This window comes from Nomascus leucogenys, chromosome 16 (genome assembly GCF_006542625.1).
Source record: "Nomascus leucogenys isolate Asia chromosome 16, Asia_NLE_v1, whole genome shotgun sequence".
NCBI classification, from domain to species: Eukaryota; Metazoa; Chordata; class Mammalia; order Primates; family Hylobatidae; genus Nomascus; species Nomascus leucogenys.
The window spans coordinates 55,600,943-55,627,416 of NC_044396.1; the positions used below are offsets into that span (position 1 = coordinate 55,600,943).

The window sequence follows — 26,474 nt, forward strand, 5'->3', positions numbered from 1 at the left end:
ACTGACTGACTCACTCAGGGATTTAAACCATGACCTTGGCCTCATTATCATGCTGTTATAATCTACTGAGCAAAATAGCTACAAAAATAAACTCTGAAAGCAGGAAGCAAAAAGTTCTGTTATTTGTGTCTCCAGGCCCAAACCATTATGCATCTGTGTCCACTGAGTATTCTACTAGCAGGCATTTTAGATATGGGTGAAGAACTGAAGGCAGGATATCTTCCTGAAAATCAAGGCTGATCATGTCAGTTCTCTCACTAAAAAACCTCCACTGTCTAATGATATAAGTTCAAATTCTTCAGCACAGCATATAAGATTGTAGCATAATCTTATCACAACCAATTTCTCCAGCTTTATCTTTTGCTACAACTCTTTGCCTCCCTTTCTTCATACTCTAACAATTGTAATTTTCTCATTATTTTGTGACTGCTCATATATTTTTTCAGTATATATTTATTAAGTCTCTATAATGTATGAGACACTCTGATAAGCCCTGGGGAAACTGAAGTTGAAGGCACATTACTTGATCTTAAAGAATTCATGGTCCAGTAGAGGAGACAAACAAGGAAATAAATGGCCACAACACACTGTGACAAGTGCTATCTATAAGCACAGTAGGTATACTGGTATGACAGTCTAGGGAAAACATGTGGAAGAAAGGGAGAGGGAGGGATGAATATATGGTGAAGACAAAGAAATTAACTAAGAAAGTTATGAGAGAGGGAGTAGAAAAGGTGATCTAAGCTGAGGGAATAGAAAGTCAGAGAGATGAGACAATTCACATATTCAGTAAAGTGCAGGTAGACTGTCATGGCTGAAGAGGAGGATGTGTTTTGTAGGCTGGGTTGGAGGCAACACTAGAGAGGTAGACAGCAACTTAATCCTAAAGGAATCTGTACAGTTTGGCAAATACTTTAGATCTTACTTATTTGCACTGCTTTTCCCTTTTTTGAGAATGCTTTTTCCCTTTTGCTGCCCAACTTATACAAATATAATAATGTCAAATCCTCTTTCCAGAAATTTATTGAACAAATATTTGTTGGAACACCTACTATGTGCCATGTATTGTTCTAAGTGTTTGGGATACATTAATAAAATGCATACTCTGTCCTTGTGCTTATATTGAAGTACAAGGAAGTAGATGATAAATATAATAAACTGGTATATATTTAACTTGGAGTAAAAATACTGTTGTCAGAGAGAGTGGTAAGTACTGTGGGAAAAAGAAAAAGTAGGGTAAGGTAAAGAAGATCATCACAATGACCAGGGAGGGTGTGGGGCAGGTAGAACTATTAAATAAGATGGACAACTGAGTAAAATTTGAGGAAGAGGGATTTAGCCAAGTGAGTATCTTAGTGAAAGGTATTCTAGGCACAGGGAACAGCTCGAGGAAAGCCTAAAAGAAAGTACTAGGAGATGAAGTCAGTGATCATGTGGGACTTGTAAGCCATTTAAAGAACTCTTGTGAGTAAAGTGGGGAGCCACCTTGGGATTTTGACCAGCAGTGTTTTGACCTAATGTTTTAGGAGGCTTCCGGTTTGTGCAGTGTTGAGAAGAGACTACAGAGCTGCAAGCACAGAAGCAGGGAAACCTGTTATGAGAATCGATAGAAATGCCATTGAAGTATATTTACGTGCACTAAGGGGTGCTGCAATGATTCTGAGCATTGTGAAACACCCAGCTTTTGTAGCAGAGTGCTAGGTCCTCAGTAAATTCTCGTGAGGTAACTATTTTAGTTTGTGACTTTAGATATACCTCCTAATACTTATTTACTAGATTACAAGTAGCCCTTACTCATATGTAAAAATGAAAGTTCACAGAATCGTACACTTCAAGAGCCTTTAGAAACTGCAGAAAGGACTTGCCGTGTTTTTGTTTGTTTGCTTGTTTTTTATTTTTTGGACTCTGTCACCCAGGCTGGAGTGCAGTGGCCTGATCTCAGCACACTGCAACCTCTGCCTCCCAGGCTCAGGTGATTTTCCTGCCTCAGCTTCCAAACTAGCTGGGATCACAGGTGTCTGCCACCAGGCCTGGCTAATTTTTTGTATTTTTAGTATAGACGTGTTTTCACCATGCTGGCCAGGCTGGTCTTGAACTCCTGACCTCAGGTGATCCACCCGCCTTGGCTTCTCAAAGTGCCAGGATTCCAGGTATGAGCCACCATGCCCAGCCTGTTTGTTTTTTATCTGTATTTATTTATTTTTTTGAGAGAGAGTCTCGCTCTGTTGCCCAGGCTGGAGTGCAGTGGCATGATCTTGGCTCACTGCAACCTCTTCCTCCAGGGTTCAAGTGGTTTTCCTGCCTCAGCCTCCCAAGTAGCTGAGATTACAGGCACCCACCATCATGCCCAGCTAATTTTTGTATTTTAGTAGAGACGGCATTTCACCATGTTGGTCAGGCTGGTCTTGATCTCCTGACCTCAGGTGATTCACCCGCCTTGTCCTCCCAAAGTGCTGGGATTACAGGCGTGAGCCACCATGCCCAGCCAGCCTGTTTTTTAAGACAGGGTCTCATTCTGTCACCCAGGCTGAAGTGCGGCGGAGCAATCATAGCTCACTGTAGCCTTGAACTCCTGGGCTCAAGGGATCCTCTTGCCTTGGCCTTCCAAAGTACTGGGATTACTGGTGTAAACCACGGTGCCTGGCCAGGACTTGCATTTTGGGATTAGTTTATGGCCTGTGAAGACCTTGAAAATTCAGTGATGAAGACAGCTGTTACTTCTAAAGCTAAACAAGAATATTGGTTTTGACTCAACTTTAAATGTGTTCACACACTGAGGGACAGGCCAAAGTAAAAGATAGTGCTGTACAGGACAAAGTCAGATGTGATGAAGATTTTAAGTAAAACACTGTACCAAAACAAACAAAACACCTCTAAGATCCATACTGTAGAAAGACCGAAAGACAGAGATCTTGTGAATACATTTTACTTTCTTTAGTTCTGAGCCCAGCAATTTTATGTCAAACTGGGGCAAGTACTTTGAAAAGTAGTTCATTTACGCTAAAGCCAATTTAAAAATTCTATGATATATATTCTATGTATGCGATATATAAATACTGTGACAAATTTTTACTTCGTCTAGGTGTGTGAATAACAGTGGAAGATGGTTTAAAAGACTTCCTTCCACTCCTAAGTAGTCCCTTTAATAGGAAAAACACATCTAGTTGTAGTAAAAACTGTAAAAAGGAAACACCATAACAGTAACCCCACTCACTTCTGCTTCATTCCTGTAAAAAGTCATATGTTCCAGTGAAACTGGCTCATGCCCACTGTATTTCATGAGCTGGCACTGTCTCCAGGTAGGCGAAGCCTGGGTGGGGGTGCAGGGAAACACAGCCTCAGGCACCCAGCATGCTAACCATATGACTGCTAGAAAGCAGTGCAGGGCCCAGGGGGTGACCCTCTACTGTAAAGGAAGCCAAAATCGTCTAATTCGGACCAGGAGTTTGAAGTTCACATTTTATAGACTCAACTAAGCTATTTTAACCTCAAAAAGTTTAAACCTCAGAGCAGTGTGTATATTCTGGCTTCTGGTTCTCCTTGGGTTGATAGCTGGGGGTGGGAAGTGGTGTTTGTTTTTTCTAATCTGGCACAGAAATAGTTGAATAAGGTAGACTGTTCCACCCATTCCTTTTGATTATTTTTAGTTCTGCTCTCCTTTCTTCTAAAGGAGCAGTTAGTGGATTTTAGCTGCACTTAGGTTTTCCTAAGTGAAAGTCAAAGATACACGTAATCACTGGTACCTGTCATTGCATACGAGAGGAAAGTATGGATAGTAAATGTCAATTTCAATTTCAGGTAAAAAATTATGTTCTCTTTAAAAGTGTTGGTTTTAGTTGTCGCTTTTTTTTTTCTTAGTTTGTCACTTTTTTTTTCCTTCTCTGTTATCTATTTTGCAATGCATATAGTGTAGTTCTCAACATTTGCTATACCTTAATCACTTGGGGAACTTTCAAACTATATTCACAGCCAGGGTCCTAACACCAGAGTCTGATTCATTTGACCTATGGGCCCAGGTGGTATTTTTAAAAAGTGACCCAGTGAATCTTTAACTCAGATGACTGGAAAAAAAAAAGTGAGCCAGGTAATTTTAGCGTGCAGCTAGGGTTGAAAACCAGCATGGTTTCAAAGTTGCTTAAAAATATCTAGGTTCTAGTTCCAGCCCTGCCACTTACCAGCTGGCTGTTCTTGGTGGTCTTCTGTTTCCCATAGGATGATGAGGTTGGATTAGAAATTCATAAAAATTGTTGAACTCTACAACAAAATGAAATAAACTTGGATTCATATAATTTCATCTGGTTTGCTCAGCTCCAAAGAGATGAAAATGGAATTATCTGGAGTATGAGAGTGTTGTTTGAAACAAGTGAATAATAATTTAAAAAACAGCTCTTAAGTAAACTTTTCCCTCTTCCCAATTACAAGGCATGGGAGAAAAGAAAAATAGACATTTAAGCTTAGAAATCACAGGAGACTTCCAGGGCTGCTTTGCCTGTCCCCAGCTCTCTTAAATGAGGGGAGCTAGTCAGATGGTACCTGGGGAACAGAGGGAGGAGGGAGAGCGCTTACTACACACCAAGAAGGTAAATATAATATAAACCCCAAAGGCTTACGTTACTCATCAGACCACAATATAGCCTGGTACTAAGCAGCGCGCGTGTGGAAGGCTGGGTGGGGTGCGCACACACGCTCACTCGTGTACGTACACACACACACACACCCCAGCTCAGTCACCACATTGCTTGCCCAGGGCGCCCGGAAGAGCTGGCGAGCCCGCCCAGCTCTGTTCACCCGGCCCCGCCCCGCCCGCCCCGGGAGGACTCTCGGGGCGGCGCCGAGCCCCGCGCAGAGCAAAGGACGGCGGCGGCCACCTCCATTCTCCAGCCGCTGGTTTCTCGTCTTTCCTCGTCCTCTTTCATTGAACCCATCTCCGTGCTTCGAAAATCTGACTCTAACCCGATCTCTTCGCGTCTCCGCCTCTTCTTTCTAGAGTGAGCGCCAAAAAGGGCCTGACAGACAGAAGCCTTTGGCCTCAGCACCGGCCCAGCCCCTGTCTCTAGACGATTCTTACTCCTTTCACCCTCACAGCCTCCAGTGGTCGCGTCATCTTCGCACCCTCCCAGCCAACCCTAACTCACCTCGTCTCTCTTCGCGCTCTCCCGCGTCCTCCCCTCAGGATCCCTCCGCACATTCTCAGCCTCCAGCGCGGTTTTCCACAACTTCCTCACGCCCCGCTCCCCTCGCCCTGTCCCCGCCCTCGACACCACCTGCGTTCCCCACTCGCTCCAACCTCCCTCCCCCGCTATCCCCTCTTGCGGGCCTCCAGCTCTCTGCCCTTTTCCTGGCCCCCATCCCTGACACCCCAGGGACCCTTCCTACCTCCTCACGTCCTCCCTCTTTCCAGGATCCCGCCCTGACACTTCGGGGGCCCTCCCGCTACGCGCGTTCTTTCTTCTCAGGTCCTGACACCTGGGCGCCCCCTCCGCGTCACCCGCCTTCAGCTCCAGCCCCGACTCTCGGGCGCCTTGCCACTCTTACGCTCCCCGCCCCGCCCCGGTCCCTCAGGCGCCCCCACTCCCCGCCTCTACCTCCCTACCTGCCACACCTGGCACCCCTGCCCCCACCCCCGCTCACACTCTTCCCCCCGCCCCCGACACCTCGGTCGCCCCCTCACACGCTCGTATTCTCCACACTTCCGTCCCCGAAAACTCGGGCACCCTCTCCCTTCACGCTCAGTCTCCCCTCCCTCCCCGCCCGGCCCCGGACCCAGCCTGGAGATCGCACTCAGGAGGGGCGGCTGCCGCCCGCGGGGCGCCCGCGGTGCCCGGGCCTGGGCGGCGAGGAGGTGACGCCGCCCCCGCGGGAAGAGCCCGGGAGGCGGAGGGGCGGAGGAGGTGCTGGCGGCGGCACTGAGCGGCGGCGGCGGCGGCGCAGGGCGCGCGGGCCCTCCGCGCCGACTCCATGGACCCAAGGGGCGGCGGCGGCGGCGGCGGCTGAGCGACCCTGGGCCGGGCGCGTGATGAGGAGGGGCCGGCGCCAGACCCCGCTGCACGTCGGAGCTCGCCTGGATCCGAGCGTTGGCAGCAGAAGGGCCCCGGCCCCGGGACTCTCTGCCGCTAGCCCCCGTCATATCTTCTCTGCTTTCGCTTCTCCACTCTAGCCCGGGGTGGGGTGGGGGTGTGGAGTTGGGGTCTCCGCGGCGGTTTCTGGCCCCGGGGCCCTCTCCCGGGTGTGCCTGGAGGAGTTCTCCCTCTGTGGCGCGCGGCAGCCCTGTGACGCGTCAGCCGGCGGGACGGCTGAGTTGCTTCTCCGGGAAACCGTCCCCGCTTCCTCACGACCCTCCCCGCTCCCGCCTGGGTGCCCCTCGGGCCGGCAGTACTCCGCCTCCGGGCGCTCGAAGCGAGTTCCCAGGGGGCTGGTTCGCAGGCACCCCTTCCCCTCCGAGGCGGCGCGTGCGCTCCCGGCCCTGACCGCGGCCGGACACACTCGCGCCCCAGTCCGCCTGTCACCCTCGGGCCCCGGTCCGCCTGTCACCCTCCCGCCTGCTCCCTCCAGTCACTCTCCCGCCTGCTCCCTCCAGTCACCCCACCCTTAGCTGTCCCCGCCACCTTACTCCACCACCCTCCCCCGCCTCTCCGCGCACTCCGCGTCCCGGCCTCCAGTTCCCCTTTCCCTTGAACCGCTCACTTCACAGCCCTTCGCCCCCGGGAAAAAGAAACATTTTCCGAAGCGCACTCCTCAGCCCTCCCTCCCCACGCGCTCGCCCTCCCCTCCCCTCCCCCTGCTCTTTCTTGGGGGAGGGGGGCTGTCGCCTTGGATTGAAGGCCATTGATTTGTATGTATTTGTCCCAGCGCTGGAGGCTGCCCCAGCCGCCGCGCCGGTGCCGCCGCTGCCAGTGGAGTTGCCTCCCCGCTTCCCTAGAGTGGTTCGGCTCCACCAAACATGTCGGCTCCTGTCGGGCCCCGGGGCCGCCCGGCTCCCACCCCGGCGGCCTCTCAGCCGCTTCTGCAGCCCGAGATGCCTGACCTCAGCCACCTCACTGAGGAGGAGAGGAAAATCATCCTGGCCGTCATGGATAGGCAGAAGAAAGAAGAGGAGAAGGAGCAGTCCGTGCTCAAGTAAGGACCTGGCTCCATATTCCCGCCTCTCTCCCTGCCCTCCGCCCCCTCGGCCGCTACCCTGCGGCCGCCTGCGCGCCCCAGTTCGCCGCCCTCCCTCCCGCCGGCGGCGCCCAGGCCACGAGGGCTGCGGCCAGCGCCAGCCGCCCGGGCTGTTTTCTGGGTGTCTGAGAGCAGGGGTGTGTGTCGGGGAGGGAGGGCGCCAAGGCCGGCTGAGGTGAGGGTAGCGAGCCTTAGGGCGGTGTGATTTTCCCTGGAGCCTTTCTGGATTTCCCCGCTGGTCATCTTGGCTCCGGGGCCCCTGCGGGACTGGGGCTGAACCCAGGCTCTGCGCGTACCCTCTCCTTTCCCGCCGCGCTGAGGCAGTGACTGGGGCACAGAATCCAATATGGCCGTGCACAGGTGCTCCCTTGGCCGGACCCGGGCGAAGGCGCGCTGGCAGGGGATGCGGACGCCACCCTGGTCCCACGCCTCCGCGGGGCGGCTCTACCAGCAACGCGGGACAGAGCAGGGCTGCCCACGGTGGCTGCGAGCAGAGGGTGGCGGCGCGGGCGAGGGGCCTAGGCTCTGTCGCGTCTCGGGTGGGTGTGCGTCCGCCGCCATCTTCCAGCCCCTCCCCCTCGGCGAGTGCTAACACCCTGTACTCTGCTGCTGTTCCTGTTTGCAACTAGTAAATCTGTTTAATCCTGAAGAGACTCCAGTTCCTACCATCACTGCAGTTTGGGATGCTCCCTACCTTGTGAAATTCTACTATTCTTGCTCACAGTCTTGGCAGGCCGGGTTTTTCTTAGGGTGGGAGGAGTGAAAGCAGCACCCAAGCATCCGTTTACCGGCTCTGGAACTTCAGCACCAGGGAACTGTCCAGACAGGGTTATCTTTAGCTCTGAGACTCCTTTTCTGGTTAGTCTAGCAAAGAGATTTGTTTCTACAAGGTTTGCTTTTGAATGTTTTATGGTTATTTGATTTCTCAGTTACTTTGTGAAAGAGGTTATTCAGAAGATGTGTAACCTTTTTATGTTTTTCCAACTTGGCTTTTTTCTTTTTACTTGAAATGAGTTATTCAGATGATTCTTTTGCGTTTTATCAAATATACGTTTCCCATATTCTCCACAGAAATATACAATTGAAAGTGTAGAGTTCCTCTATGAAGGAACTAATACACTCACCTCTATTCAGGTACATTTTAAAAGCAGGTTGTTGAATTTAGTAGTCTTTCATGTACTTATAAAGAAACATTTCATTGTCAATAGGTATATATTTTCATATTTTAATGAAAAATACCACTTTAAATAATTTATAGTAGCAAACATCAAATATTCACAAATCTTAGAGAAAGATACTATTTCTCACAAAATATTGAGTGGCCAAAAGAGCAAATATATTCCTGAAATAACTGAAATTAAGAATGTCTTCATGAAAGCTAATTTCTGGCATTGAATACTTATTTGGGAATGTTATTTATTAACAGCCTTGGGATATGAAGAAATTAAGAGACTTAAGCAGTTTACTCCAACTAATAGAAGAATGAAGCATTATTTTTAGAAGCTTTTTGAGCATACTTCTTACTGTGCTTAACTTTTTTTTGTATACTAACAATGCCAAGCTTTTGATGACTTGCAGTTTGATATTTAAATATGTGAACTTATGCCTTTTACTATAATTGCTAAAAATCAGTGCGGCCAAACTGATGCTCCAGTAAAATGTAGTTTTTTTTTTTGACTTACCTGTTTAAATATAAAATGTGTTTTTATTTCTTCATCGTAGAAATACTATGTGGCTAGTTCACTGTAGTTCTAAGTTTATTGTTTTAATATAGAAATTTAAGTGGACTTTCAAGTATTAGGATTATTCAAAATGAACAGTATGTTAGGAAGATGTTGTAAAAGGGTTTTTCAGGTAGCTACATATGTATATATTATATCTGTATGTAAACCTACATACTATTCAAATACATATAGTATTTACGTATTCATATTTCCATAGTTTGGATAGAAACAGTGTTCTCTAAATACATATTCATACAATCTATAAAATTACACTGATGAAAAATATATATTCAGATTTCTTTTAAATATTTATTTGCATTGCTACCTAACTTAGTCTTAGAAAGGAGTCTTACCTCAAAATGGCTTTCATGGTTTCACAATTCTTGTTGTATTTATTTTAACAAAAAGTTATTTGGAGGTTAAAGCATAATATATTTGGACATTTGGTTTTAAATGTTCTTAATTTTTTTTTAATGAAAGAGTAGGCAAGGAAATGAGGAAATGAATAGACTTTATAATGGAATTATAGTAATGAGAGACAAATCATTTTGAAGATCTTGACAGTTTACTAAATAATACATTATCAATATTGGGTATTAAATAACAAATACATAAGAAAAATAATACTAACATTCTTCAATGGTTACTATTTCCCATGAAGTTTTAGGGTTCACTTACCTAGTCATTACTATCCTTTGTTTCTTTTTAGTGCTGTTCATTACATTGGAAATTAACATATATTTTAAGAGTAGAGAGAAAAATAAACTGAAATTTAAATGCATGTCTGCTGCCTTTTAACATTTATGTTAAAAAATACGTTTGATGTGTGAAGATATTGCAATGGTTAGATAAAAGTATTTTTGCATGATTTATGAGTTTCAATGTTCATATTAAGTATTCATGCAAAGTGGAGAAAAAGAATTTGAACCTTATTAATATATAGATGACAATACCTAGGTGCATATAATTTATAAGTAAATATGCATGTAGTAAAAGATTCATGCTTGAGATATTTTTAATAAGAGACTGAGTGATCAAAACTGAGACCATTACTGTTATCTCTCACCTTAGGAGGCTGAATAATTAAAAACTATTCCTAATTATTAGTAATTTCTTCAAAGTCCAGCTGAACATCCACATAGGAAGTCTATCATCATCAAATAATACCATTTTACATATGAGCGAGGTACTATAATTTTGGAAGCATTTAAAAATTTCAGTAGAATCCTAATCAGTAATTACTTTAAAAAAATCCTTTCATGTATTCCTGTAGCAGTTTAAATTTGGCTAATTCAATTTATCAGTAAAATTTATAATGTCCTTTTACTGACTAACATTTTTTTCAATCTAACAAGACATCTCAATGATTAATGTTTTTAAGTCTTGTCTTTCAAGATTGTAAACTTCGTGAGGGCAAGAATCAAAATTTACCCTTTTTTTGAGTTTGTGTTTTGCAGCATCCTTAACACTTGCACATAATAAGTACTTAATAAATTGTTTATTTAAATTGTGGTAATGTTAATGAGGTAGCTTATCAATTTTGTGGGACAATGAAGAATCATTGTTTGAAAGAAAAACATAATTTATTAAAAGTTGAATTTCCAGTGGGTTTTTGTGTAATTGTGAAAAAATGTCTGAGGAAAGTAAACCCACTAAATCAACAGAAAAGCATTCAGTAAATACTGAGTTTCTAATATGTACATATCATAGCCTTTCAGATAAGCTTTTTGTAACACAAATTAGAAATTATGTGTTTCTTGATGTGTATATTTTCATTCATAGTTTAGATTTTCTGTTAAAGGGTTAATTTGCTCCCCAAATAAAGGAAGGCAATAAGTAAAAATTTTCCTGATAGATTAGGGTAACAATTAGTATACATTTAGCACATATATAGTGAGCAGTTCTCTATTTTTTAAAATAATTCAATTTTAAAAGTATTTTCCAAAGTTAATTTATAAAATTTTGAAATAAAATTTCTTTTTTTTTTCTTTCTTTCTTTCTTTTTTTTTTTTTTTTGAGATAGGGTCTTTCTTGCTTTGAGGCCCAGGCTGGAGTGAGGTGGCGCAATAATGGCTCACTGCAGCCACGACCTCCTGGGCTGAAGCGATTCTCTCACCTCAGCCTCTGGAGTAACTGGGACCACAGGCAGGTGTCACGACACTTGACTAACTTATTTTTTGTTCTGGTAGAGATGAGGTCTCCCTATGTTGCCCAGGCTGGTCTTGAACTCCTGGGCTCAAGTGATCCTCCCTCCTTGGCCTCTCAAAGTGTTGGGATTACAGATATGAGCCACCCGCAGCCCCCCAATTTCTTAGCTACCTATTTCCCCCACCCAGAGCCAACTACTGTTACTAGTATATTTTATATTGTATACTCTCCTAGAGACAGTCTATGCATAAGAATAAATACATGTGTATACATAATATTGTGTGTGTCTGTATATGTGCGTATGTGTGTGCTCATACATGTATGTATGGATGCATGTAAACGTAAAAACACAGATGTGTCGTGCAGTTTGCTTTATAGGAGGTCAGTTCCACATCTGTGACAGTATAGCTGCCTCATTAACCTTAATGGATATAGGATATATACTATCCCTTTTAATGAATATTCTGTAATTTCTTTAACTAGTACCATATTTGTGGGTATTTAAGTTTCTTTTAAGTATTTTGTCATTAGAAATTTTTAGTATTTATCACAGTATTATCTGTGTAAATATATTATCTCATACATTTCCTACATGCATGAATGTATATTTGAGACAGATTCCTAGAAACAAAGTTGTTGGGTCAAAGGGTTAGTGTACTTTAAATTTAATAAATATTGTGAAATTTACTTTTGTAGAGGAAGTGTGTATAAGTGATGTGTACTAAGGGCACTTTCCCACATCCTTGCCAACTCAGTGTGTGGCAATCTTTACCAATGTTTCAATGAAAAAGATGCCACTGTAGACTTATTTGCAATTTTCTTGTCAGAGAGATGGAGAGGCTTTTTAAAAAAATTTGGTTAGAGGCATTTGTATTCCCTTTTCTATTAGTAATTTTTAGTGATTTGTAGAGGCTGTCTTACATGTTATTGTTTTAGAACCTTGTTTATGCCTTTTTTACTGGTCAGGATTTAAAAAAATTGAATTTATTGTAGTTTTGTTCTATGGATTTTGAGTTTGTGATCTTCTTAGAATGATCTTCCCTATTCTAGTATTTTTAAAAACTACCAATTGAATAATGAATACTTTTAAATAAAAATTGCATATGTAAACCACTGTTGCCATTGCCAAAAAAATGAAAAACTATAGTTTTTAAGGATTTAAAATGCATTCTAAAAAATTGATTGACATTTTATAAGAAAACAAGCAAACAAAAAATTGACTTACATTTTATGAAAGAGTATCCAATAAATTTATATATATTCTATTTTAAAGTAAGGGCAATTAAATAATATCTTCCTCTTGACAATAGATTTTGATAAAGAACTAATTATATTGTGCGATGAAGGAAGAGATAGTGGAAGCAAGTGTGATGGACCAGATGATTTTTGACTTGACACCTTACTTTACTAATTAATAATGGTAACTTTTGCTTATATTATTAAACTCTGAGTTTCCTCATCTATACTGTTTGAGTAATAACACCTATTTTGAAGGATTGTGATTGTTACAGACTAAGTATCCTGGTATAACTAAGTTGTGCAATAAATAATCATTATTGTTAACTGATATAGATAGCTCTCTTTAAACCTTATCATAGGATTGCTGGGTGAAATTTTATTTTCTAAAAATTGAGAGATTATTTTCCTTGTCTATTATGAAGTCAAAATATGCCAGGAGGGCTTTTAAGTGACTTCATTATTTGTTTAGAAGACTAGGGATGGGGAGAGGGTGGGTGACAACTTGAAAATAGTTTCCTCAGCAAATACCATTCTTAAGGAGCCTGATAACTAAGACATAGCAGTGAAAATAACACTGACATCAAGTTATTGGTAATCGGCAAGATGCTGATAGTCAAAGGTGAATTGAGGGGACTTACTTGTGGAAACTACTTTGTAATTGACTTTAGATTTGCCTTGGTTAAACTTTTTACTCTATTATTTAACTAAAATCTATATTTACTTATTTGTCTTATTCACATTGTATCTAAGAACCCAGAGAACCGTATTAGGTTAAGCTAATTCTGAAGTATGCTTATTGAGCTTAGAATGCTCATCTTCACATCGCCCCTCAAATACACTTAAGCTTTGTATGATTGCCGGTTTCTCATCCTTCTGGCTTAGCTTCAAATTTGGATCTTTAGAGAGCTCTTTTCTGAGCACTCTTTCTTACGTAGATTCTCTCCATTATTCTTTATAACAGTAACTTTTATATTTCCCCAATTATGCTTATCAAAATTTACAATGATTTATTTACTTGTTTATGGTCTGTCCACCCTGCTAGATTATCAACTCGAAGAGAGCACACACCATGTCTGTTTTGTTCACTAATGTAGCTTCAACTTCTAATTTAATACAATGCCTTACACATAGTAGTACTCAAAAATATTAATCGGGTGAATGAACACACATTGGGAATGAAATACTATGTTCATCTAGGTGGTACCAGCTTTCAAGGTGAACTCCAATAATCTTAAAAAAAGAATTGCTTATGTAGTAGTGTCTTTATTTTTGAAATCAAATGTAATTTTTAAACATATGCCCAATTTTGCTTATTTTACATGGAAGGAAACTTACAGTGTTTGTGTATGATTGCAGCTTATCTTTCTTTTGGACTAAGATCATATCTTTTTTGACTAGAAACCAGAAGAACATTGTGATAGATATCATTTTTAAATTTAAGGAATGTTAGGAATTAGGGAAAATTTGGCTGTGAAAGTGATTAAGAGAATTAATACATTTCCATTGTGTTTAGCACAGCCGAGTGATAAAGAGTACACAGAAGACTTTGGATAGAAATAGTTCATGCCCTCCAGGGACAGACAGTCTAAGGCCAACCATAATCATATGAACACATAAAAATGTAAAGTGTCATGAAAAAATACTGTAAAGGTGTTTTTAGTACATTATAACCATGGTAAAAAATATGTCAGACTAATCTTACTAGTAGTTTATTGCCTCTGTGGTATTGTTTGATTATATTGTGTTATATTACACAGTGTCACATAGTTTGTCCTGTTAAAATATCTGAAAGTTTCACTGCTAGATATTAAAAACTTTTGTATTCTCTAGTCACCTAATGAAATAGAGATATCTCTGGGAGTTGAAATAATTTTAACCATTATCAGGTAATTCTTAAGGAGCTCATCATAAGAAACATGATAAACCACATGAAAATTTTACATGGTAAGTGCCAGGAGACTACTGTGCACTACAGTGTATCATGGATATATTTTACAAGAGGAGCACCTGATTCAGTCCTGGGAAGATGCCATCTAGGCTGAATCTCAAATGATGAGTAGATGTTAGCTGGGCAGATTGTTGTCTAAGCAAAAATCTTAAAACTCCCAATTCCTCTTCGCCCCTAAAACCTTTCACTTGTTAAAAAAAAAAAAAAAAAGAAGAAGACTGAGGACATGGTCAAGAAGTTTGCTTGAAGTGGTTCAGAAGAGCACAGATTTAAATGGTGATGTGTCAATAGAAGAGACTGGGGAGATGGCAAGGTTCAGAGCCTAAAAAGCCTTCTATGCTATTCTTTGGATTTGGCAATAGGGAGTCATGGAGGGATTTCAAGCAGTGACACAATATAATTAGACTTCTGTTGGAACAAAAACCACTCTCATTTAATAGATTGGTTAGAAGGTTTAATACTAGAGATAAAGGCACTATTTAGGAGATTCTTACAGTAATCCAGGTAATAAATGATGAAGATATGAAATAAGGCAGTAGAGGTGGAGGTGGAGAGTCCAGACAGTTTTTTGAAAAATTTAGGAGCCAAAATTGCCAGGATTTGACAGCTGTGGGTTAAGGGTCAGGTAAACTCTTATGATGCCAGACTTGCTTAACTGACTACTGTACATAATATATATCTGTCTGTATCTGCTTATCTCACTTATAGTTAGCTCTGTGAAGTCATCTGGTCCTAGGACCAGTGTTCTCTTGAGGGAGCAGTTGTGAAGTGACTTATTTTATTGTTTTAGTTATTCTAGAGAGTTTGCAACATTAATATGAGTAATACAAGTGACTATAACTTGGGATAATGGGATGGTAGTAAAAAGGGCCAAAAAGGATAAAGAAGAAAGGACAAAGAACAAAGGGGAGAAAGTAAGATTAGGGCTCTTGGAATCCATTCATAATTAGAAGGAACCCTTCTTAGTATCTTAGCTTATAAAATTTTTTCTACTGGGTATATTCATACCATGTAATCTTTTCAGAACTTCAGGACTATCATCCTTTTATTGAATATTTCCTACTCCCATTGATAACTTAGTCTCAATGAATTTCTCACCCTCTGGTTTTATTTCATTCTTCGTGTATTTTAAACTATCACACAATCTTTGTTTTATATGTTAGGCTTAGCAAGGACAAATTTCCTTCCCTGTGTATATTTCTGTATCATCTCTAAGGGAATTTTGGAAATGTGAATGTATTTTAGGAAAATATAGAGAAGAGATTAGTTATGGAAATGACATGCTGAAGTTGGTGAAGATTCTGTGCATCTTTATATTAGCTTACTGAATTATTGCAGAATTTCAGAAAATGCTTGTATTATAAAAGGGAGATAAAGTTTATTGGGTTTTGTGATGGGAAGCTCCAGAAATAGGAATTGAGGTAGGGTTATGGAAAGGGGAAAGTTCAGAAAAGGTTTACACAGGAGTAATTTATTATTTTACCTACTTTCTTTCTAATACGGGTAAACTACAAAATTGAAGACAACTAGATAGTATAAATTAATTGGTCAAGAACAACTTTAATACAGTTTATATATTATGAACATATATCTATATTATATATACCTGTCAAAACTCTTACTTTTCGTACAATACAGTTCTAGCTAAATGCTTTTTAAAGCATTTGGAATTAACAACTTTTGTATGGTTATATGGTTATAAACATTTGGTATTTTTATATAATACAAATAATTTGATAGGTTCTGCTAAACAGAGGAACTGGATAAATGCTCCTTTAAGGCACAGGAGGAATGCCCTTTAGCATTTTTTTCTTCCTTGATTGGAAGCTTATGTTCAGCTCGAAGAAAAAAATAGTTTGGTAGTTTCTTGCATCCTGTAACTAGGCTTCTGGGAGGCTAAAACTAGGGGAAAAGGATACACTAAACAATATAACTAGGTAGTAGAATAACCACAATGGTGTTTGGTGCTTTGGTATTGTTCAGTTGACAGATGGAGGTGATGCTCACATTCATCTTGTTTTGTTGGCATATATGGTATCTATTATCATTTTTATAATAGTTTGCTTCCCAGGCATATAGATGAAAATCTGTTTTATCACACGTAATTCCTTTTAACTAAAAGCTGTCTTCAATCTGAAAGAATTAATTAATACTTTTATTAGCACACTTATTTTTCTCACTGGGCCAAAATCTAGGTGTAGGCAGGGCTGCATTTCTTTCTGGAAACTATAGGAGGATTGTTTCCTTGCTCATTTGGGTTGTTGAAAGAATTACGTTCTTTAAGTTATAGGACCGAGATTCTTGTTGGCTATTCGGCTGAGGGCTGTTCTTACCTCCTAGAGGCCTTTTTCTGGTACTTGCACATAGCTTGCTATATGTCTGAACAAGCAGTGGGGTATTTTGAATCTTTATTGCGATGCTGTCTCTCTGACCTTTCTTCTGCCATTGCATCTCTCTCTGCCCACAACTAGGAAAGATTTTTTCTCTTTTAAGAACTCATGTGATTAGCTTGAATTCACCCAGATATTCCAGAATAGCCTTCTTATTTTAATCATATCCGTAGAGTTCTTTTTGCCACATAAGAAAACATATTTATGTGTTCCCGCGATTAGGACAGAACATCTTTAGGGGGCCATTTATTCTCCTTATGACATTCCTCTGAAGAGTGCCAGTAGCTATCAATTTGGATATATATTTTTTATAAAGTAGATACTTAACTACTCTTATTTTTTAAAATGTATTTTGTATTCAGAGATACAAATTCCAGAATATCTCTGAAATAATATTTTACTATATATGTTTTACTATAGTTTATAATACTATATTGCCTTCAAATTACCGCCAATGTGCATTCTGCTTTTTATTTACTTAACAGTTTCCTCCAGAGTTAAAATGTTGGTTTAACTGGGTTTGAGGTGGAGGGACTGGGGGCAAGAAGTGTGAATTGTTTTCTGTGCCCTGTACATAAATATTAAGTACTATCCCTAAGCAGTAGGCATGTTAGTTAATAATTGTATTTATTTTTATAGGGAGAGGAGTAAATAATTTTACCATATGACTAACATAGTGAAGAGTCATTGAAATATTCTCATATGCAGTATTTTCATTATCCAATGGTCATGTTAAAAGACTCAGCATAACTTTATATTCCAGTATGAATAAGTAAATATTTGAATTTAATCTTTCCACAAGAAGTAGTTTCTTTTGGCATGTTGGGTTGAATAGCCATACTCTACATAAGTGTGCCTTCATATATTACTTTTTTGTAATTTTTTACCCTAGAGTCTGGTTTAATGAAAAGATGCACAGTAGTGTATGTTAAGATTAAACTTCATGACAGGGTTTAGGATATAATCAGTTGTTTAACTTAGGCATGTAAAGATTAAAAGTAGCTATGAAACAAAGTAGAAAAAGAAAGTAATCCAAGATTTTTCTTTAAAACTACTAATATAAATTTATGTTGCAGTTGACAGTATGTTATGATAGACTAGATATCAGAGTCCAGTCATGACAGAAACTATAATAGTAATTTGAACAGGGACATTTTGATATAAAGTATTACTGCTTATAGCAAGGAGCAGCCCTCTTCTAGGGGTGAGATAGAGTACCTACGACAGAAACAAATTTCAGAGAAGCCCTTCCTGTGTGTCTGAGGCTGAGAGTCAGCCCACATTGGAGGATGTGATTGTGGCCCACTGAGCTGTCTCAGGCTGTGGCAGGCAAGCAGGACATCATCTGTGGGAATGTTGGTGGGACTTAATGAGAAGCTGGCTGAGGTGCTTAGGAAACTCATTGGGAAGCCACCTCTTGGGGTGCCAGTGAGACTTCTTGAGAAACTGTCTGCTGGGGTGCCACTGAAACTTGCTAGGAGGTTGAGTAACACTGGGTGTCTATAAGCTACTGGCAACCATGCACTGTAGCAAAAACAACACAACACCCAGAACCTTGAAGTCCTTTCTTCCTTTAATGTCACTATGGCTCCCTCTAGTGACAAAGTTTAACATTTTGCCAACTGCAAATGAGAAATGGTGACAAGAGTCCAGATTCACTATCACAAAGCAGGTCAAAAAAGCGTGGATTTGGAGCTGAGATGCAGTAAATTTCTAGTAGGCTATGTTATCCCCAATATTCATACCTTAAAACAACAAAGGTTTATTTCTTTTTGACGTTATATGTTTTCTCTGGATCCCTTTGGGTCTCTACTGCATGTCATCCTCATCCTGGGACACAGGTTAGTGGAGAAAATGCTTTCTGGAACATTCTGAGCAGCTGAAAAGGGAGACTGCAGTGAATCCTAAGTTGTCTCTTAAAATTTCCTCTCAGAAGTATGCATAAAACTTCTGCTTGCATTTTGATGGCCAAAGCAAATTTCATGATCATGCCTACCTAACTCAGGGTAGAGAAGGACAATCCTATCACGTATAGAGGGAGAACCAGGAATATTTGTTGAAAAATATAACTATCACAAGATTGATAGAATTGGCATTAGAAAACTGGGCAATCCTTAGGATAATTGTAGTTCCCCCTTTATAATTTTGTCTTATTTGCTTTCTACTTTAAAAAAAATAAATTTTAGTGAAAAATAGTATCAACATAAAAATTGGTGATGCTTTTTACTTCTGAGTCAGTGAACTCAAACTAGACAATGAGCTTAGTCATTTGTGTAACAGTGAAGCTGATAAACTAAATCAGCAGGAAATTTTTTTTGAAGGTTAGGTACAAATAAACTTTTATTTTTAAATTTTGCATTTTGAAAATGTTGTGTTAACTAATTCTTATATAGAAAGTGGCAGGGCTGGAGCCTGCTGCCCAGGTCATGTCATTCCTGGATGTATGCACAGTCCTTGGACTGAATTTCCAAGGATGTACCCAGAATGTATGGGCTTGGAGGCTGCCTGCAGTCAGCAAGTGCTCTGGGAGAGCTGGGCCAGGGAATTACAGGTACATGTAATATGAAATGCCTCTATATGCCTCTATGGGATTTTTTTCCCATTTATGGTTAGTCTTGGATAGGGGATAGAAAACGAGATTTAGATATTTGGATAACAGTCCCGGCTCCATCATTTATAAGCTGTGCTATCTTCAAGAAGTCAGTTAACTTCCTGCATTCTATAAAATGAAGATTGAAAACACAAGTCCACAATTCTGTAACTGAAACTTGTGGTGGCAGATGTGTTTTGGAATTCAAGTATTTTAGACTTTAAAAATGTAAAGGTGTATATACTTTAAGATATGTAACTCTTAGCAGGGTCAAGACAGTAGCCCCTAATCAAACATTGATATTTCTCTCGTGAAACATATGAATATTTACAAAAGGGTTAAATAAAGACTATATATAGTCAGGCCAGGAATTTTGGCCCAGACTTACAAAAATAATTTTTGTTTTCAGAGCTTTTTGGATTTGGGAATTGTGGTTAAGGAAGTATGGGTGTGTGGTATCTTTATCATAGGAGTAAAGTGATACTATATAAATGAAAGTGCCTGTGAACTATAAATTGCTGTAATATGTTAATTATTGTAATCATAGTGGCCGTTGATGTGATCATTATCACCAGCTATTTAAAATAATATTTAAAGGAAAAATTGAAAATTAGATTTTGCTACTTGTAGGATTTTACACAGATCAATATTGGGGTCTTTATTGATCCCAGGTCATTTGAATTTTGATTTAAAACAATTTAAATTTTACTCTTTCCAGAAAGAGCTTTACACATAAAATATCTGATTATATAACTCTTTTGTTTAACGTATCAGTGTTTCCCTATTGCCAGCTACATGCAGCCTTTAACTGGATTCCCTTTCTGAACCATGGAACACACAAAATAGTAATTCTTTTCTTCTACCAGGGATGGATACATAAATAGTACCATTCTAGAGGCATAATAAATAAATTAATGTGTTACATATAGTGGATGACTTAGAACATTAGAGCTTACCTCTCTTCCGGACCTCTAGCTGACAAAGGCTAGAAAAAGTGTAAAATTCTTAGCATGTCAAACTAGGTCCTTCATGATTTGTCCTCTTCATTTTCCATCTTTTAGACTTTTCTTCTCCCTTTCCACTGTATATTTTGGCTGAATAGTTAATTTACTTTAACTTAATGCTTCCTAACCTTTTTCACGTGATTCCACACATAGAAAACAATAATGGAGGTATATGTCATGTTGAGATAAACTGAGAAAGATTGGGGGCATCTACATGAAAGTTGGTAAAAAAATTAATCACATCTTAAGTTACAAAATTCTAAGCAAAACAAAATGCAAGGTATTATGGAAGATAGCAAATGTTGAGCTATGAAAACTTTAAATTTTTTTCAATATCTAAAATGAGACACTTAGCCAACTTCTATGGGCATATCTTTTTAATGTCAGGTTTGTTTATTTGTTTTTGGACAGAAACACATTATTCCAAGGTTGTTTAATGATGATCTTTTCAAATTCCTGTTGGTCACCATTGACAAGAAACTCTTAAAGTAGTTGGTAGAAAATTGCAGAGAAGAACTTCATTTTCTGGCGTGTGCCTGTAATCCCAGCTACTTGGAAGGCTGAGGCAGGATAATTGCTTGAACCCGGGAGGTGGAGGGTGCAGTGAGCTGAGATGGCGCCACTGCACTTCAGCCTGGGCAACAGAGCAAGACTCTGTCTCAAAAAAAAAAAACAAAAAACCCAAAAAAAACACACACAAAACAGAAAACTTCATTTTTTTCTGATTGATGGAAACTGCTTTTATGCTATTAGAATTTTGAAAATTCGTCCTCTTTAAATTTTACTTCAAAGCTAGTAATATCCTTTAACTCATGTCCTTTTCTTTCAGTGACAATTATAATGTTGAAATTTCCTCTGATAATGAGAATGGTATTCTAATTCATTTGAACTTTAAAAACAATATCAAATATTTAAAAATAATGTTGGTATTCCACAAGCATATATAATGCTCTGCTCATCTTAATAATTTTTCTTTAGGACTCATATTGTGACATTTGACTATCACTTTAACCTCACTATTCTGAAGCTAAACTGTTGCTTTGAATCTATAAACTTTGTCATATTCATTAATGTACTTTCACCCAGTTTATGAAAATTTTTTATTAAGTTCGTTCAGGTGCTCTAAACTCAGTTAAGCCATTTTTTGAAGTCAATAACTACATTTTAACAGATCTATACAGTGAGAATCACTTATAATTTCAATGATATTTTTAACCCATAAACTTCAGAATGCAAGCTTTTCCTTTCATAGACAACAAACTTAGGTATGGAACAACAGAGAACAATATTCTGATCTCGTTTCTTTGTGTAAAGCCAACAGTAATTGGGATTGAAGCAGCTTGGAATTGATTAGATTTTTCATTTTGATAACATTTAATGTGGAATTCATATGTAAAGGCAAAATTTTATATTCAAGAGCTCTGGAAATAAAATACTACTTGAATTTCAGATTTTTCGGAATGAACTCTGATTATAGAACTTTTCTACTTGTCATTGCAAATTTATACAATATTTCTATAATATTTTATAAATATTAATATTTCAAAATCTTAATTTACCAATTTGAATATATTTTGTTTTTGGTACATCTTTGCAGGACAAATATCTTTTTAGTTATTCCTCTTTAGTGGCTATAGTGTCAGTTATTAATACTGTTTACTGACTATAGATTCATTAATCTGCAGTGAAAACTTTAATTAGTAATTTTGATTAGTGTTGTCTCTATATCCTCTCATGTGCCATCTATACATTTACTAATATCATTGAAAGTGACACATGTTCTTTGTCTTTTTTTCTTTTTGGTTCATCGATTTCAAGTATAGTGTTGGCAGTTGGGATTTCAAGTATAGTGTTGGCAGTTGGCAGTTTCTATGTAGACTTCTAAATGAGAGGTTCTGTATTATGCTTTGTTTTTTTAAACTTGCAGACATTTAAAAAAGTTAAAATCTTGCTTTGTGGCAAGGTGCAGGCATTGTTTATTGGCCCCATAGCTTTATGTGGTAACTTCTTTATACAAATAGTACATTTAGTTTGAGAAAGAGAAGAATTATAGGAGTACAGGAACCGAAATTTGAGAAATGTATTATATTGCTGAAATAATGATTTACTTCAATAACTAAAATTTCAAAAATTTCATACTTGTACTAATATTTATATTTTCAAAAAAGTTTGCAGTCCCTTTACTGAACTAATTTAATTAAATTATGTTACATTATTTTTTATTTCTAAAATTAAAACAATCCATTATGAAATTCTGTCACGAATGACTCTCTTGGTAATTGTTAACATTAAAAGCCAATAAGAAAGAAATAAAGAGGGCCGGAATGAAAGATGGAAGAAAAGAAGGAAATACAAACAATAAAAAGATTGACAAAATAATTTATATCCTATGTGGGACATCTAATACTAGATGTTGCTATTGATGCAATGTAGTATTCCTACATACTTTATGTGCTGGAAAAATGTAGAGAACAAGGGAAAATTAAAAATAAATGTGTTACATGTGTATATAAGACAAAGAACTTCAGTAATAATAACCCAATTGGGACAAAAGTAATAATTGGACTACCTGAGATCATCCAATGGGAAGGTCAGGGGAGAGGTACTACATGGCACTGCTTCTACAAAGCCATATACACTCTACTCTCTAAAAGAATTTAAAAAATGGATATCCCCTTATACACGTTTAAGTCTGCATCTAAAAATTTCCAGCAATACAGTATAGGGAATCAAAGATAATGATTGTTTTTAAGTATTTATTTGTTCTTCCTTTAAACAAATACATTTTGAGCATCTGTTCTATACCAGCCACTGTACTAATTTAGGAAATAGAGAGGAATAGGACAGAGTCTATGCCCTTGAGGTGCTTATAATTTAGTGGGAAAGAGTCATGTAAATAAATAATCGAAATGCATGATAAGTGCCTTAAAGTAGTTACATACCAAGTGTTGAACAGAGGAAGGGGCTAATATATGAACATGGAGGATTTAAGGAAGTCTTTATAACCAAAGATCACATTCAAACTGGCCTTGCAGGAAAAAGTATGTGGAGAAGGAGAAGGGCATTTTAGACATATGCAAAGCATGGACTGTGAAAAGCATAGTGCATGGTGTCTTTGGGGAATAGCCAGTATTCCTATACTGCTAGGTGCATGGAAGATGGAAAGAAGGGATGGAGTGGTGGAAGGTGAAGCTAGTTGGTGAGAGTCGGTTACAAAGGGCATCATATGCAGGACTGATATTCAATTGACATGTACCAGTACAGAGACACTAATTTTTAAAAACTGAATCACTTTGATGTAGACTACTAAATATTATTGAGAGAATAAATTATCTAATGATGTTGTCTAGTGCAGTCTTATAGAATTATGGAACCTAGTAACCTTGCTGGTATGTATTAACATGGTCCTTGGAAGGCATGTACTGCCTGGAGTGTCAGTGCCTGCCTGATACCCCTGTGCCCTGTTGTTGGTGGAGGCAATGGAAGGCTGCAGTGCAAGTGGTTTTCGTGGTAACTGCATTTTGCGGGGAGTGTCCTGAGGCACAGTGCTTTCAGTCTCTGTGGAAAACACTAACAGCTAGATCAGGGGTATCCAATCTTTTGGCTTCCCTGGGCCACATTGGAAGAAGAAGAATTGTCTTGGGCCACACATGAAATACACTAATACGATAGCTGATGAGCTAAAAAAAAATTTGCAAAAAAGTCTCATAATATTTTAAGAAGGTTTACAAATTTGTGTTGGGCCACATTCAAAGCTGCCCTTGGCCCGCGGGTTGGACAGGCTCAATCTAGATGTTTATGTGACTATGACATGCAGGCAGCCTGCCCAGTTGTTTTAAAGTTGTAGCAAAATGGTGGGTATCAGGGACCTAATGACTCTCATTTTAATTATGAATGTGTCAGGAGAAGTCTAATATTGCTCTAAATATCCAACCATGGCTCTGTTAAGAGATTGACACTTTCTAAAATTCAACAAATGATTTGTAAGTTATTAGAATGACTATATAAATAATTCATGCTCTAACTCCCATGTGTCCAATCTTTTGGCTTCCCTGGGCCACAATGGAAGAAGAGGAATTGTCTTGGGCCACACATAAAATACACTAACACTAACGATAGCTGATGAACTAAAAAAAACAAGAAATCTCATAATGTTTTAAGAAAGCTTATGAATTTGTGTTGAGCCTCATTCAAAGCTGTTCTGGGCCACATGTGGCCTGCGGGCTGTGGGTTGGACAAGCTTGCTGTAACTCTTGTCATATGGGAAGCAGGTATCTATATATCTACATCTATACTTTATTTGGAAAAAAGAATATATTTTAATAATTTATATATTGATTTTTATATTAATTTTATATTGCTGTATCAGTTGTTAAATATTTAGAATCACCTATGGTTGTATGTCATGCTAAGAAATTTGGATTTATCTTATTGGCATGTTTGATCTGTAGTGAAAGGTTTTGAAATGAGATAGTGATAGGGCCTGTTATAATATGTTAACAAGTGACTTCTGATGACTTAGTGTAAAAAATTCTCACTAGCATGAGAATTCTTACCAGTGCTCACTAGCATGAGAATTCCTACCAGTGCATTTTCACTGGTACTGCCTTGTATCCTGAGATCTTGTGTCTCTCTTCTGGGTTTGTCCTCTGTATTGCTGCAGAGTATCTTCTTAAAAATGAAATTTAAATAATTAATTTTATGGCTGAAGAATCTTTTTAGGCTTTCTATTACTTTGAATAAAATTCAAACTCCTTTTGCATACATGGTCCTTCACAGCCCCTCTCCAACTTGTTTTTCCAGCTTCATCTTCCACTCCACCTTTTCATGTATCTTTACTGTTGTTACAATAAAATTTTTACTGTTTCTGGAGCGTTGAAGGAGTAAAGGGGACCCTTTCATAAGGGAGATATGTATGGAATAAACAATTCAGTGAATTTATATATCATATATACTATATATCCTGAAATATTTGAAATTGGGACCAAATCAGTGTTGCTTTCATTTTAAAATCACCTTTGGAAGAAATTCAGACACCATTAAAGACATAAAACTCTCATTACTCATTTTCTTCAACTTCAATAGGAAATCTTATGGAATTGTTTTGGAACACATGCTTCCAATCTGCCACCAGATTTTGCAGCAGGAATTTATATAATCATGCCATAGCTCAAACTGTCTCACAATTTACCATATGTTTCAATATTTCCAATGTTTTCAAACACTCTTCTCTCTTTCCCACCCTTTCCAGTTCACATTTCTCAGCTTTGTCCCAGCTCTTACCCCACAATTCTCATTTATTTCTCTGATTCATGGTTAATCTTTGTTATAGCCTTCCAGTTTGTAGTTCATTCTATACTGGTTCTCCTTCCTGGACTTTTTTTAAGTCACTTAAAATAAGCAGTGCTTAATCCTGAATTTAGAATTCTTGATTTCTGGCTTGGGTTCTGATCTCTCAGATCTCTCAGTACATGTTTTCATGGCTTTACTACTTTTTTTTTTTTTTTAACCTCTGTTTAAATTTACCAGAGCCAGAAACATTACGGTTTAGACTCAGGCTGGCTCCTGTAACAATATAATATTTTCAGGAAAAATTTGCCCCTTAGAAAACCCTGTATTCATCTGGTTAGAGCTTAGGAGAATTTCTGCAGTCTAAATCTAATCAATTAAAATGGCTTTTTATAAGTAGCTGGGTTTTTATGACTGCAAATATTGCTTTCCTGCTTATTTTCCTTCTAATCCTGTGTTTACTTAGCTAGTTCAAGGAGTCAAGGCAGTACAGTGTATATAAGGAAAGGCTTTGGCATTAGTCAACTCTGGGTCATATCTTAGTTTCCCAGTTACTAATTTTGTGACCTTGAGCACGTCACTTAATTCTTGGACTCTCTGTCTCTTTATCTATAAATTGAAAACAATGACTATTTCATAGGGTTGTGGTAAGATGCAAATGTAATGTGATGGGCACACAGAAGACATTCAATAAATGTTAAAAGGAAAACAGATACTATGAATTTTAGACTACTTTTTCTGCTGCCATTCTTGTGCTCTACATCCCCATCTGAAGTTAGATTCATTTGTTTACATGAAGGTCAGTCTTGAGGGTTGGAAGATGAGCCTAGAGTGAGAGGAACTGAGAAGAACACAGGTGAAATTCATCTGAGTATTTGTCCTTGAACATTTTCTTTACTAGCGAGTTTTTGAGATTGTTGATAACAGCAAATTGCTCTCTTGGGGTAAGAAGATGTTTTTTGTTTGTTTAAACATTTTTAAAAA

The 26,474-nt window shown here is 38.9% G+C and overlaps 1 protein-coding gene and 1 long non-coding RNA gene across 34 annotated transcripts in view; one reads left to right on the forward strand and one right to left on the reverse strand.

The window, feature by feature from the left end:
* Window positions 1-5,119, reverse strand: part of LOC115830672 — a 55,791-nt gene extending 50,672 nt beyond the window's left edge. Inside the window, exon 1 of the long non-coding RNA XR_004026229.1 lies at window positions 4,176-5,119. This is a non-coding gene — a long non-coding RNA (uncharacterized LOC115830672). The remainder of the gene's footprint in view (window positions 1-4,175) is intronic.
* Window positions 5,120-5,904: 785 nt separating this feature from the next.
* RIMS2 (regulating synaptic membrane exocytosis 2) overlaps window positions 5,905-26,474 on the forward strand; it is a 776,667-nt gene continuing 756,097 nt past the window's right edge. For 6 of the 33 annotated variants that reach the window (XM_030795305.1, XM_030795309.1, XM_030795311.1 and 3 more), the window contains exon 1: window positions 5,907-7,116. In XM_030795305.1, the coding sequence (XP_030651165.1) occupies window positions 6,941-7,116 (176 nt within the window). In that variant the 5' untranslated portion in view covers window positions 5,907-6,940. Of the gene's footprint in view, window positions 7,117-26,474 lie in introns of all 33 variants that reach the window. The other 27 variants (XM_030795321.1, XM_030795323.1, XM_030795310.1 and 24 more) reach the window with 10 other exon arrangements.